This window comes from Cucumis melo, chromosome 4 (assembly GCF_025177605.1).
Source record: "Cucumis melo cultivar AY chromosome 4, USDA_Cmelo_AY_1.0, whole genome shotgun sequence".
Classification (NCBI taxonomy): Eukaryota; Viridiplantae; Streptophyta; class Magnoliopsida; order Cucurbitales; family Cucurbitaceae; genus Cucumis; species Cucumis melo.
The window spans coordinates 26,584,414-26,598,578 of record NC_066860.1 but is presented as its reverse complement, the minus strand read 5'-3'; the positions used below and the strand labels follow the sequence as shown (position 1 = coordinate 26,598,578).

Below are 14,165 nucleotides of genomic sequence, written 5' to 3'. Positions count from 1 at the left end.
CACAATATTTTTTTTCTATTTTCTCTCACGCTAATTGTCCTCACGTACACACCCTTTTCTTTTCTTCAAGGGCTGAGTGGGGATATAGCATTGGGCCCTAAATTAATTAAGGATATAGCAAAAGTTTAAAAATTTGCAAATATGGCAAATTGTAACAACTAAGACGAAAATGCCCTAAATTAATCAATTGTATATTGGTTTCTATCACTGATAGAAACTATTATTGATGACTACTCAATAAAGTCTATCATTGATAGAAACTATCTGTGATAGACTTTATAGTGGATTACTTCATATTACTACTTTACAATAAAGTCACTTTTACTTTTATAGTCTTGAGAAAAAGGTCGATTATTATTGAAATGTTTGAACCATTCCTTTCATCGATTATCCCTTCTAGTTTCTTCAATTGTATATCGGTTTATATCACTGATAGAAACTATTGGTGATGACTAAGTACACAATAAAGTCTATCATTGATAGAAACTATCTCTAATAGACTTTATAGTGGATTACTTCATATTACTACTTTACAATAAAATCACTTTTACTTTTAGAGTCTTAAGAAAAAGGTAGATTATTATTGAAAGGTTTGAGTCAAACAAATAGAAAATATTTACAATACACACAAAATACAAAATAAATGTTCTATATACTCAATCTAAAAGATTATTATCAAAAACATAATGTCACGTCATTGTAAAAATGGTGGAAATCTACAATTTCTACAATTGTGATCAACACGATGACAATGGCTGCATCTTGAGTGACTTTTCTTCTCGTCAATTGATAGTATTCTTTGTTTTCGCAGTCGTCCTGCTCGACGCTTGAAAGTTGAAGGTAGTATGTTCATGTCAATCCCAATAGACTTCCAATTAGCATGGTTCCCAACCACACGAACTGATCCAGTATCATCCCACTGTCCACTATGAAAAACTACTATTGGAAGCTTAGTCATAATTCCAAATTACTACAGAATAAAAAAAAAAAAAACAGTTATCATCCAAATATTACATTGAAGCATTGTTAGAAGACAAAGTGTCTATCAGTGATAGACTTGTATCATAGTGTATCAGTGTGATACACTATGATACAAGTCTATCACTGTCATTAATAGACATGTAATTCTACAAAGAAAATGAAATAATCATATCATCAATGTTTAAAAATAATAATAAAAGGAACATGTAATTCTTTTAACCTAAAAACATGAAATCAACAAAAAAAAAATATTCTACAAAGATTTAAATTGAAAAATTATTAAAGTTAGAGGAAACAACTAAAAAGAAAGATTACAAAGATTCAAACGGAAAAACTAAAATAAGAGGAAACAACTAAAAAGAAAAATCAAATCTAAAATCTTTAAAAAAATATCTGATTACATACCAGATGATTTAACGAAAGTAGAAGAAAATCATAGAGAATAAGAGGACGACTGGTTGGAGGTGGAAGAAGGTGTTCTTAACGTAGGAGAAAATCACGGAGAGAGAAAAGATGGTAAAGATGGAGAAAGATAACTGATTGTGTACAAAATCGAAGAAGAAATATAACCGGCTGTGAATTATTCAACCGTTATTCAATCTCGGGAGGTAAAGAATGTAAATAGAGAAGATTAAATGTGAGAAATATAGACAAAAAAAACCACGAGGACGGAGGAGAAAAAAATGGAGAAAATTAGATGAAGATATACTTATTTAATAATACTACTATATTAAAACATATATTATTACATTATAAATATACTGGAATTATAACTAAGAAAATTAAATGAAGATAAAATGGAAAACGTTATTTAATTATTCCATTATTGCATATTAATTGTCAATATAAATAAGGACATTATATATATACAATTATTATAACAATAATGTAATTAAGGAAATAACTATTTATTAAAATGGAAATTATATATATTAATGGTTAACAATAAGTATAAAATGGTCCTAAAAAAAAATGATTTCCTATTTAAGTAAAAAATATAGGCCTTTTTCCTCTAAATCTTTCACGGACATATACTTAATATTTTATACCAAAAAGGTTATACATTATGAAATGGGGTTTTAACTCAAATAGCTTAATTAGGCCTATGATATCTCACAATGGACCTAATTTTGCTATATATTACACTAAATGGGCTCATTTTTTACATAAAAGTCTGACCCAAATTACATAAATATCCATTTTTAATTATTAGCATATTTAAAAAAAAAAAAGAAAGAAAGAAAGAAAGAAAGTGTAACGTTAATGCAGTATATTGAGGCATTTTGAAACCACGAAAGGAAAGTGAACAATGTGCTCAACCATTAGCTTCCTCTACGTTCTTCTGCAAGAAATCGTTAGAGTTTCTGAAAATTTCTTCATCGCTTCATCATCGTTCTTCCATTTCGGTGAGTTTTTTGCAGAGCATTCAACCATTTCGGTGACCCATTTTTTCGTCTTATTATTGTTCACTAAATGGGGTATATGTTGACGAAGCTTGAAAGACCCATTTTTCGGTCTATTTCGTGCGCAGCGACAGAGGTTGAAACCATGTTTAGGGTTTTCAATAACTCATCCTTCCGCAGAAAAACAATCTTCGGCAATCTTTGTCTCAACATACATAATATTTACAGTTCAAGTAAGTTATTTTGTTTCGATTATTAAATAGAACAAATGGGGTATATATGGAACAATCTATGAAATACTGATTTGTTAATGTGAATGTAATTCCGAAAAATTTTATACATAATCTATGTAGAACATAGAAAAATTTTACAGCTGAAGTAACTTATTTTGATTCGATTAATAAGTAGAAATAAATGGGGTATATATGGAACAGTCTGTGAAATACTCATTTGCTACTGTGAATGTAATTTCGAAACAATGTAGACACAGTACTGCATGTATATTTCAAATGTAATGCATGTTGCATACTGTGTAGTTTATATTGTTGCATACCTTATATTCTTCAATACTCTGTAGGAAAACCTTGGAAAAAAATGGTTAGAAGAAGCGAAAGACGCCTTGGATCAAGGCTCAAGAAGATTAAATCTAACAAGGAAAATCCTATTTGGATAGAAGATAATGTAGAGGTAAATATGATAGTTACATAAAATATTGTATATATAGTCAAACAAATATTTAAAATGTGTATATATTGTAGGAGGACATAAGAAATGAAGAACCTCTGAATTACGAACCAATACAAACAATTTATCCTGAGAATGATGAAAAAGATTTACAAGGGCCAACAGGAACACAAATAGTGGTGTACGATGATAAAAATTTTATGAGAAAGGGATATGGTTTTTAAAACTCCAGAAGCCAAAATGCCCAAACAGAAGAAAGGAAACACAAGTAAGTACATGTTATATTTATTGTTGTATATATATTGCATATATTACATAAGATTTCTATACCTACTAAAATATATATATCGATGTTGATTCCCTTCATTATATTTGTTTGAAGATTAATGAAGGACAAACATCGCATTATGTACCTGAAAACTTCTCATCCAAGTCTGATGAGGTATATGAGGTATATTGGTGATTTTTACATATTATAAAGTTGTATATTATTGTTGATTATATTCGAGTTTGAGCAGGACAATGTACCAATATCGAAAAGAAAACTGTTCGAAACTGTGTTCAAGGGGAAAGGAAAGAAAGCTGTTGTTGAAAATGTACGTATATTTCAAATGTATGTATGTAGATAACAACGGTTTTAAGACTAAATGATTGTTATTGTTTGTATGAAATGTAGGTATCTAAAAAGAAGAAGTTTGAGAAAGATGTTAGAGCAAGTGAACAGAAAAAGATGAAGAAAAGTGATAAGAAAGAAGCTGTAGAAAAACAAAAAAAAAATAAATGAGAAGAAAAGATCAACAAAATAAAAAACAAAGGTATATAACATTGAAGTTTATTAAATTGTATTTATTTGTCAGTAACAAAATTTGTTAATAATATTGATATAGAAAAGGACTGCGAATAATAAAATGGGAGAAAAAAGAAATGATCAAAAGGATGATTATGAGGTATTAATAGCTATGATGAAATATACTTCATATACTGTTGTATACTAGTATATATAACATATATAAATATAACATTATTGTACTTTATATGTTGTGTGCAGGGTGCACCATTGATCCTTAAAAGGAGTCAATGGTCTAGAATGCAAAAGTTGAATATATATGCAAAAGTAGATGTAATTAAGAATATAAGAAAAAATTGAACAGTAGGGAAATAAAATTGTTTAGGAAAACCAGTTTTGGAAATTTTTTAGACATCAAATTCCAAAGTCAACTACTAAACCACATAATCAGACATCAATATACATTGACGAAGGACGATGAGTTGTGGTTCAATTTCGAAGGAACTATTGCAAAATTTGGGATTAAGGAATTTGAAGCTATAACGGGAATGAACTGTGGTCCATTGCCGCTCGTACATTTATCTATGGTCAAGGGAAAATTTCTATCAAAATACTTCAAGAATGAAGATTCGATATCTAGGTCTAGGGTCGCCTTCTTATTTAATGAATCGAAAAAACTGAAGAGGAAGATAGAATTAAGATGGCTAAAATATACTTCTTAGAAAACTTCCTCCTAGGGAAACAGTTCACAACGGGATGTGATTTGGATCACATCAAATTAATTGATGATGAAGAACAATTTGATGCATTTCCATGGGGTAGGTTAGGTTACAATGTCCTGATTGATTCTATCAAGAAATCTATTAAAAAAAACCCTATTGCCCTAACTGTTGGCATTGGTGGCTTTGCTTATTCGTTACTTATATAGGCCTATGAGTGCATCCCACTCCTGACCGGACCATCAATCTTCTGTGTCCAAAAAGTTGATGATAATAAGATCTGCATACTCAATTGGGTTGTAGATAGCCATTCGGAATGGAAGGATCTGGCTGAAAATGTGTTTGACAATGATCAGGTTTGATTAGAATCTGTACATTTGATACATATTGATAATATTTTATATATACACTATAATAGTATACCCACATATATGTGATTTTGTGGAACAGTTCAAATTTGAGACCATGTTTGAGGAAGATTTCGTGGAAAGAAGAACGTTCCATGAAAATAAAATTAGGGAGAAAACTCATGTAAATTTTGAGAGAGGTGAAAGCTCACGGTGAGCTGAGGGATCAAATGAGAAGATTTCAGATTACTTCCTGAAATTTCAAGAACTCATTTTGGCCAACAATGAATGTTTCAGCAATAAATTGGATAAGCTGATTAAGGATGTCGAATGTTTGAAGAATATGTTCAAAGAAAAGGTAAATTAAACTGTGGAAAACGATGATCACATACCAAGGGATGACAATAATGATGAAGGTCAAGGGGATAATGATAATTTTGATAATGAAGTTGAGAGGGATGCTACTAATCAGCCGATACATTTTCTATACATTCCTGTATTATGATTTATGTATTAATCTATATATTTGATATATATAGACGTATATTTTCCATACTAACTATATGATGAACATGATAGAAACAATGAAAAAGAAAATGACGAGGAAGAGGTATTTTATATTTGTAATTTGTACTGTATATTACTGTATATTTAGTACTAATTATGAATATTAATAGGGAGGACAAAATGAATTGCTTGATGATGACATATAGAGCACTGCTCTATTGAATGAGGTTGAGAAAATTGAGAAAGAAGCAGTACAAATGAAGGTAAGTTCTTACGTGATTAATATTATTATATTTCAATATATATATATATATATATATATAGCATAATGTGGTTAACGTAGAAGACAAAGTTGGAAAAAAGACTTGCTGAAAGACAAGTACCTGTTAGGAGTGCTTCAATTTATGTATGTATATTTGTATTATTAATAACATGTACTACGTCCTATAGAATATGTACCTAAATACTTGATGAATGGAATAACAAGCTTATCAACAAGCAGTCTGGAAGAGCATGAGAAAAAGGGCTTTACCTTCACGGATATTGAGATCGTCATACACAACCAAATTTGGCTCTGCAAAGTCAAAAAAGGAAAGGATAAAGTTCAATCCTCAAGGATTTGAAGCACCAAGCTTCAAATTACTCTTCCAAGGTCTTTAGAAGAATGTGTTATTTGCTTCTGTTTATGTTCTTTTGAACTTAAGTAACAGATTTCTGTTTTAGAATGAAGTAATTTAGATATTGTTCTTTGCTTTGATATCTAAACAGTAGAAATTTGGGTTCTAATTTGAATATTGTGATTGATAATTGAAATTAAATATGCTATATGTCAGATTACCTATAGTTCTTGAAATCAGAAGCAATATGATACAACACTTTTCGATTATGATGGTATATGTCAAATATATTAGTGTATATCATTATATTATACCATTTAATTTACAGAAAAAAAAGAAATATACAAATTTAAAATTAATATTGTTACGTTATGAAATGCATAATTTGAACAATACAATTATGGTTAATCACAATAATGAAGGTTATTGAAAGAAAGTTTGTAAAGTTATTGGAATTGAATGCAATACCGTAATAAATTTTACAACTGATACGGTATATGTGAAATATAATAGTGTATATCATGATATTATAATTATTATTTTAAAATTAAATGAAATGTACAAAATTTAATACAATATTGTTAGGTTCTCAACTTTAAAATTTAAATTATAAAACTATGGCAAATAATATATACATTAAAATGGAAAGAACATCATATGGTTCAAAAAAGGGAAAATAATGCATAGTATATTTCCAAGAAGTATATAGGAACATATAATCAAGGAGAGTTTAGGAAACATTTAAATGTAAACAACGTTACAAAAAAATAAATATAATTATCTAGTTCAATAAGAAAAACTTGCATCTCTTGCGGTTATGAGCAACACGTCCACAACGGCCATATTTAACGCGTCTCTTGAACTCCATTCTTGAAGGAATTCTAATCTTTTTCGATCGACCAACAACACGTTTTACATTAAGTGGAAGGATGACAATGGACATAATATGATCAGGTATTTTCCATTGACGATGATCACCTAAAGGATTTATTACTCCTCTGTATATTGAACTCAAAGTGCTATTCAAGTAAAAGGGGAGACATGACTTAATTGATAAAATGTTTCATGGTGAAAACAACACATGCATGCGCACAAGGTATTTCCAATATATCCCACATCCTACAACTACAAACTTTCGTAGGTAAGTAAATAACATATTGGGATATTCCATCTATGACCTGATACTTCATGTTATTAACCGGATTAACCTACAATGGAAATATAAATGAGTCATATATACTATATATATGAGATATATAGAGATGTATATTAAGCATACGTAATAATTGTTAAAATGACCATACCTTCACTGATCGACTAAGTTCAATCTGTTTCCTTAATATACTTTCAATAGTTTTTGTAAAATCAGTAACTTGATATTCAGCATCATTCCTCCATTCAAAAAACCATCTTTGCAACATCATTCGCAAAACCTCAAGCATTGAACACATTGGTAACTCTCTAGCCTTCAGCATAGCAGAATTCAAACTCTCAGATATATTAGTGGTCATGACATTATATCTCCTACATGGTGAATAGGCACGAGACCACTTAGCAAAACCAATAGATTCAAGCTCCTCACGTATACCAGAGGCAGAAGATTCCAACAAACGCATTTCGTGTTCGAAGTCTACAATATTAAATGTCTTCCCACAAGAATGAAAGACGGTATCCACTATTTTCTTATACTTCAACTTGAGGTTCCTAAGTAAATGAACAAGGCAGATGCAATGCAAAACGTTGGGAAATACTACCTCTATAGCTTTGCATATACTTTTATGCCTATCAAATACTGTGACAACCTCATTCTGGCCTAATTCTTTTCAACTGGTTGCAAAATCAAGTCGATGACGAAACGTTCTCAGAATCCACAACACAAAAAGCTAGTGGAAAAATCTAATCATTGGCATCAGGTGTTGAAGCAGATAACAAAGTACCACCGTACTTATTCTTGATACTAGTTTCATTAATAGAAATGACTGGATGGCAAATGTTGCCAACCAGAAATGGAAGCAGATAATGCCATGAAGAAGTAAAGCAATCTACCATCGGCATCAACTTTGTATTCAATAACATAACCTATAAAAAATAATTACATATAAGGAAAAGTGTATTTTAATATACTTATGTATATTGGTAATATACATGGGTTGTTGAGTTCCAATATGTATGCAAATCTGGGTAACATCTTGTAGGAGTCCTCAGGAGATCCGCAAATATCATTGATCCACGAATATCATTCATGCAGCCTCACGAGCACGCCATGCTTTTTGGTAAGATATACTTAAACCATGTTCAGAATAAATAAAATGAACTATATCTTTGGGAGTTGACAATTTAGAACCAGCTAAAGAAATTTTGTTCCTAATTAGGTCCTTTATAACAGTAAATGTGGCTTGTCTATGATCCGTTAATGGAAAATCTACTGAACATGTATGTTCTGAATCAAACCTAGTAAGAACCCATATTGACCTATCCCCATGAATACAACAAGAAGCACGCAAGGACCATTTGCAATCAATGGAACATTGCAAATTCAAAACTTCCTTGTTCGATTTGACAGTAACGTACTGAAAATTATCTCTAAGAGCAATGGCTTGTAAACACTTTTTGAACAAAGATTTAGTTGAAAACATGTCTTGGACTTTCAATGAAAAATTGGAATCTACCTTAGACATATTAATGTTTTCAAAGAATCTACCCCTATCATCATGAATTTGAGTTTGAAAAGAAGTCGATGACGATAAACCCAAACAAATAGATAAAGGACCAACAGAATGAACAATAAGGACAATATGACGCTCAACATTCAATGTTATTATATGATAAACTCATTTAACATCATTATCGTTCGTTATAGACAAATCCTTCTTAACACATTCTATAGGACCTAAGCAAAGGTATATATCAATATTGTTCATATCAATAATACTGTCTAACTTTGATGTAAGGCTACTGTACAAATCTTTATAGCACATATGTTCATTAACTATAATCTCGGACACACTAAAACTAACGTAATTGTATGATTCATTGAAAAAATCATCGAAATATACTGCAATTATGGCCATCCTGTAAAAAATATTAAGAAGTATATATCAAAATAAATATACTTCAAGATTGTAAATCCGGTATATATTTAAATACACCTTTACGATAAACGGGTATATATTTAAATATACACTTACAATAAATAACTGCTGTAACTTAAAATGTAAATATAAACTACTGTACGTATATATAAAAAATGTAATCTAAATACTGTAACGCTACTATTATAACTAATTAAAATTGTGTATATATTACAAAATCTTAACTAACCTAATATATGTGAAGGTGGTTGAATTTGTAAAGAATGGAATAACGAAGAGAAGGTGGTTGGCCGAAATAATCTACCTTACTTAAATATAAGAGAATGGAATAACGAAGAGAGAGGACGAAGGAGAAAAAATGGAGAAAATTGGATGAAGATATACTTTTTAAATAATATTACCATATAAAAACATATATTATTTTATTTTAAAACTTGACCATTTATAATTAAGGAAACTAAATTAATATAATTATAAAAACGTTTTTTAATTAAACAATTATTGAATATTAATTGCAAATCTAAATAAGGAAATTATATTACCATATAAAAACATATATTATTTTATTTTAAAACTTGACCATTTATAATTAAGGAAACTAAATTAATATAATTATAAAAACGTTTTTTAATTAAACAATTATTGAATATTAATTGCAAATCTAAATAAGGAAATTATATTGTGTACAATTATGATAACAATAATGTAATTAAGGAATTAACTAGTTATTAAAATCGAAAATCATATATATTAATTGTTAATGTTAAGGATAAAATTGTCCGCGAAATGATCTCCTATTTAAGTGAAAAAAATTAAATTAAGGTAGGCCTTTCCTAGATCTTTCTTATAAAATCACTTTCTTCAATTGCATAAAATGATTAGCCCTAAATGAATGGGCTGAGCTTTACTACAAAGGGAAATAATAAAAGCCCATCAACGAGAACATATTAGACTAATAAATTTTGTTTACCAAATACTATACTCAATATCATGTATATTATCCTAGCAAATATTTTGTATATTAGCTATAGAAAATCACATTTGACTTTTTTTATTTTTTTTTTAATTTCATTTTGGCTATATTTAGCTGAAGTAAAGAATGCTATGGCTATACATGTGAATGTATATCTATGTGCTTTGCTATTATTTCAAGGCTTTTGGCCCTTATTACGTAATGTATAATCCATATTGTACACAAGGACCGTATATACATAGTCAAGATTATTCTCCATAATTATTTTTCAAAAAATTCTTACATGAATATAGTACAATAATCTATCCCAAAATTGAAAGCTAACTAACAAAACGAAAAAGCAAATGGAAGGTTCTTGGTTGGGTTATGTACACACCATTAGTACAACACTTTAATCTGAATCCTCATTCTCCTTAATTTCATCCTCCATGAATTTCTTCCAAAACCAATGTTGTTTCCACAATCTCTCCAGCATCTCTTCAATAGGAATACCCTTCGTCTCCGGCAGCAAATAAAACGCAAATAAAGACATTGCCAACACCCAACCGGAGAAGAACAAAAAGATCCCAAATTTCATTTGGCAGAGCATCGTCGGAAAAGACTGCGCTATCAAAAAAGTGAACATCATGTTAACACAGACCGTCACGCTCAACCCAGCAGATCGTGTCTCCAATGGAAAAGTTTCACTAGGAAGTAACCATGCAAGTGGACCCCAAGACCAAGCGTAAGAAGAAACAAAAGTGCATAACATTATCACAACCCCAATTGCCATCCCATGCGACAAAGTATTAGAATCATCGTCAACTTTAAGCGCAAGTATAACGGCGATGATAAGTTGGGAGAGGAACATTTGAACTCCGGCTTCTAACAACAGCATTCGTCGGCCGATCTTGTCGACTGAGTAAATGGCGATACATGTAGAAAGGGCATTAACACCGCCAGTTATGACGGAAGAATACAAAGACGATTTGTCGCCGAAACCTAGTGTTTTGAAAAGAAGTGGAGAGTATAACATGATTGCATTGATGCCAGTGAATTGTTGAAACACTTGTACCATAATAGCAATGACTAAGGGTGGACCATTTTGACCCATGAGAAGATCAGCAAAAGGATTTTCTACTGCTTGAGCAACACGACTTGCTCTAAGGATCTCCAAATACTCAGGTTCAACATTATCAGTACCTCTGATTTTTCTCAACACTAATTTTCCTTTTTCTAACTGCCCGCGTTCGATTAAACTGTTGGGAGTGTCTTCAATCAAGATTGTTCCAAGTGTAAAAAACAGAGCTGGAACCCCTGCTAAAGCCAGAGTAATCCTCCATCCCCAATCACTTTCAACACTGACACATATCAAAATTATCAAAACGGATATATGATGATCAAATAAAACAGAGTAGTGGGTTGTAACAATTTGAAATGGATTACCCGGATGAAGCATAAGCTGTGAAATTGCCAAAGAGAATGCCGAGAGTGATGTCGAATTGGAAGAGAAGAGTGAGAGCTCCACGGATTGGGGTGGGGGAGATTTCGGAGAGATAGAGGGGAGTAGATTGGTTGCTGAAGCCGATGCCGGAGCCGAGAGCGATACGGCCGAGGATGAGCATGGGGAAGGAAAGGGCAGTGGAGCAGAGAACGGTACCGAGGATGAAGAGAAGTCCGCCGAAAAGCATGGTTTTTTTGCGACCCATGAGACGGGTGGTGCGAGAGGCTAAGAAAGTGGAAGTTAAAGCGGTTAAGTGTAAAGCAGAGGTGAAAACTTGTAAGCCTTCGTTTTCGTATTTGCAGTAATTGTTAGTGTCCGTTTCTTCTCTTTGTATCTTGTCGTATGCTAATGGAAAGAATTTCTTCAAGAACGAATCTGATGTTGTCACTTGCCCTACACCCACAACATTCAAACATCTCCATTTTTAATTTCTTTTTTTCTTTTTCTTTTTTTTAATGATTTGTGATTGTAGTTAATTTTGTGAAAATTAAAGCAAATTGTTAAGACAAGGCAGAATGTTACCCTAAATTACCAGAAATGCCAACGTCATAGCCCATCATGAGGCCACCGGTGGCGGCCATTATTGAATAAAAGATGACAACCGCTGTGGTCTTAGCCTCAATTTCCACGGCCGGAAGCGGAGCCACTGCTAACCCCGCTACACCCATCTTCTTCTTCTTCTTCTTCTTCTTCTTCTTCTTCTTCTTCTTAATTCTATAATATAATTATTTCACCACCCTCACCAACACACAACAAATTTAATTTATATAATTCTAACTACCCTCTTAAATTGCTATATCTTAGGATCCACCTTAAAATTGGCTAAGGTTGGATTTGTTTAGCCTATTTCGGAACACGACACATCTAAAATCCATCCAATTCTCTTTGCTTCCTCGTGTCCGTCCACTCATCTACCGATAACAATCTAAAATACCTCTTTCCACTTTTGCACCTTCCATTCTTTCTTTTACTCTTAACCCTACTACTGCCCTCAATCTAATTAATTAACTTCATGTTTATTTTTTGCTTTTGGATCGATGTAAGATATTTTATTGCTTTCTATTTTTAATGTTTGAACTATTACCATCAAGTGTGGAAGATGGATAGATGATGGATGGATAGGGTAGAGAGAGAAATTAACTAATTGATTAATTACATATTTTTCTAAAAATAAAATGGGGAATAGAATACTTTTGTTTTCTAAATAAGGATGGAGTGGTTTCCAATGACTCAATTTACTTTTTAACTTTGCATGGACAAAAAATGTCCACCTTAAAACTTTCAATTATATTTACCTCATAGTTGAAGAAATTTGTTATAGTTTTAAACTTTTTTCTAACCCATCTTTTTACAAGGCATGAATAAAATTAGGTTGTCACTTTCCAAAGCAAAAAAACGTACACAAGACTTCCAATTTGATTTCTTGATGCCTCATGCCATGAAAACTCCAATCTAGAATCCCAATATAAGAGTATGGGATTAAGGTCATGGATAAAATTAGTGCATGTGGAAAGATCCTAAGTTCAATATTATTTGAAATCTAATATTTATAGTAAGATTGAGAATTGCAAAAATAATTTTTTTAAAAAAGAGATAGAGAATTGCAAAAACAAGCCCAAGGCCCAGATGGGCCCAGGCAAGATGAACTACATGGTACAAGCCATGATGGCGTATGGTCCTGGCTGACGACAAGGGTGTGATGGGTTATGTTGGCAGCCTAAGGGTGTGGCCTTTGCTCAACCATGGCTCAGTACTGACATGGGATAAGAAAGTTGAGTAACATTAGGACTAAAAGGAAAAGTTCTAGCCCATCCATACCTATATATACACCATTATTATAACTCTAGAAAGTTGAGTAAGTGTATGTTTTGATTGAGTTTAAAATTTATTTATAAGTTTAAACTAAATGTTCATAAAAATTTAAGAAAGTTAATCTAAATCTATCTAGTTTTCTAAAACTCTTCCTACATCCAAATTTTTTAGGACTAAGATATTAGAGGCAATATGTCAATAGCAAGTACTCAAATTTCTTTTGTTTCCTAGGTCACATCTTACTTGATTTAATAAATATATATTTTATTTAACCATGTCATATTAAGGGAATATTCTCTAACAAATTTGCTAATTAACGCATTTTAACTTAGATTAAAAAAATTACTGTTTGCTTGGTAGAAAATTTTGAAGCATGAATTTGAAAATAGATTATTTAATTAAACACCGTTCTTTTTATGTTTTCAGATATGTGTTTGGTAGTAGATTCGTAAATTCAAATTTCAATGTGGTTAGATAAAAAAACTATTATTAATTAATAAATTGGTGTTGTAGTTACCCGATGATGTTTAGTTAGCACACTATAAGAATTTTCGCTTTTACCGACAAAAAAAAATGTCGGCCAAAATTCAAATAACTTTGCCATAAGTTATGCCGACGCATTTTTTTGCGTCGACAAAATCGTCGCCGTGTCCATGTCGGGAGAAGTTCTTGCTGACGAAATTTAGTTTTTCGGCATAAATACCTTTTTCCCAAAGTATGTTGCTGCGTCAGCGTACAAGTTTTTGCCGACGAATTGCAG

The 14,165-nt window shown here is 31.4% G+C and overlaps 1 protein-coding gene across 1 annotated transcript; it reads right to left on the bottom strand.

The window, feature by feature from the left end:
- Window positions 1–10,343: 10,343 nt before the first annotated feature.
- On the bottom strand, window positions 10,344–12,561 carry LOC103502840 (sugar transport protein MST4-like). The gene is made up of 3 exons (XM_008466954.3): window positions 12,126–12,561; window positions 11,536–11,986; window positions 10,344–11,450 (listed from the first exon to the last, which is right to left on the bottom strand). Exons 1-3 carry the CDS (start codon window positions 12,259–12,261, stop codon window positions 10,502–10,504), a joined length of 1,536 nt encoding a protein of 511 aa, XP_008465176.2. The 5' UTR covers window positions 12,262–12,561; the 3' UTR covers window positions 10,344–10,501.
- Between the last annotated feature and the right edge of the window lie 1,604 nt (window positions 12,562–14,165).

Coding starts and splice junctions, on each gene's coding strand:
- LOC103502840 (XM_008466954.3), bottom strand. CDS start 12,261: ATGGGTGTAGCGGGGTTAGCAGTGGCTCCGCTTCCGGCCGTGGAAATT. Junction 11,987..12,125: donor CTATGACGTTGGCATTTCTG/GTAATTTAGGGT, acceptor TTGTGGGTGTAG/GGCAAGTGACAACATCAGAT. Junction 11,451..11,535: donor ACAGCTTATGCTTCATCCGG/GTAATCCATTTC, acceptor GATATGTGTCAG/TGTTGAAAGTGATTGGGGAT.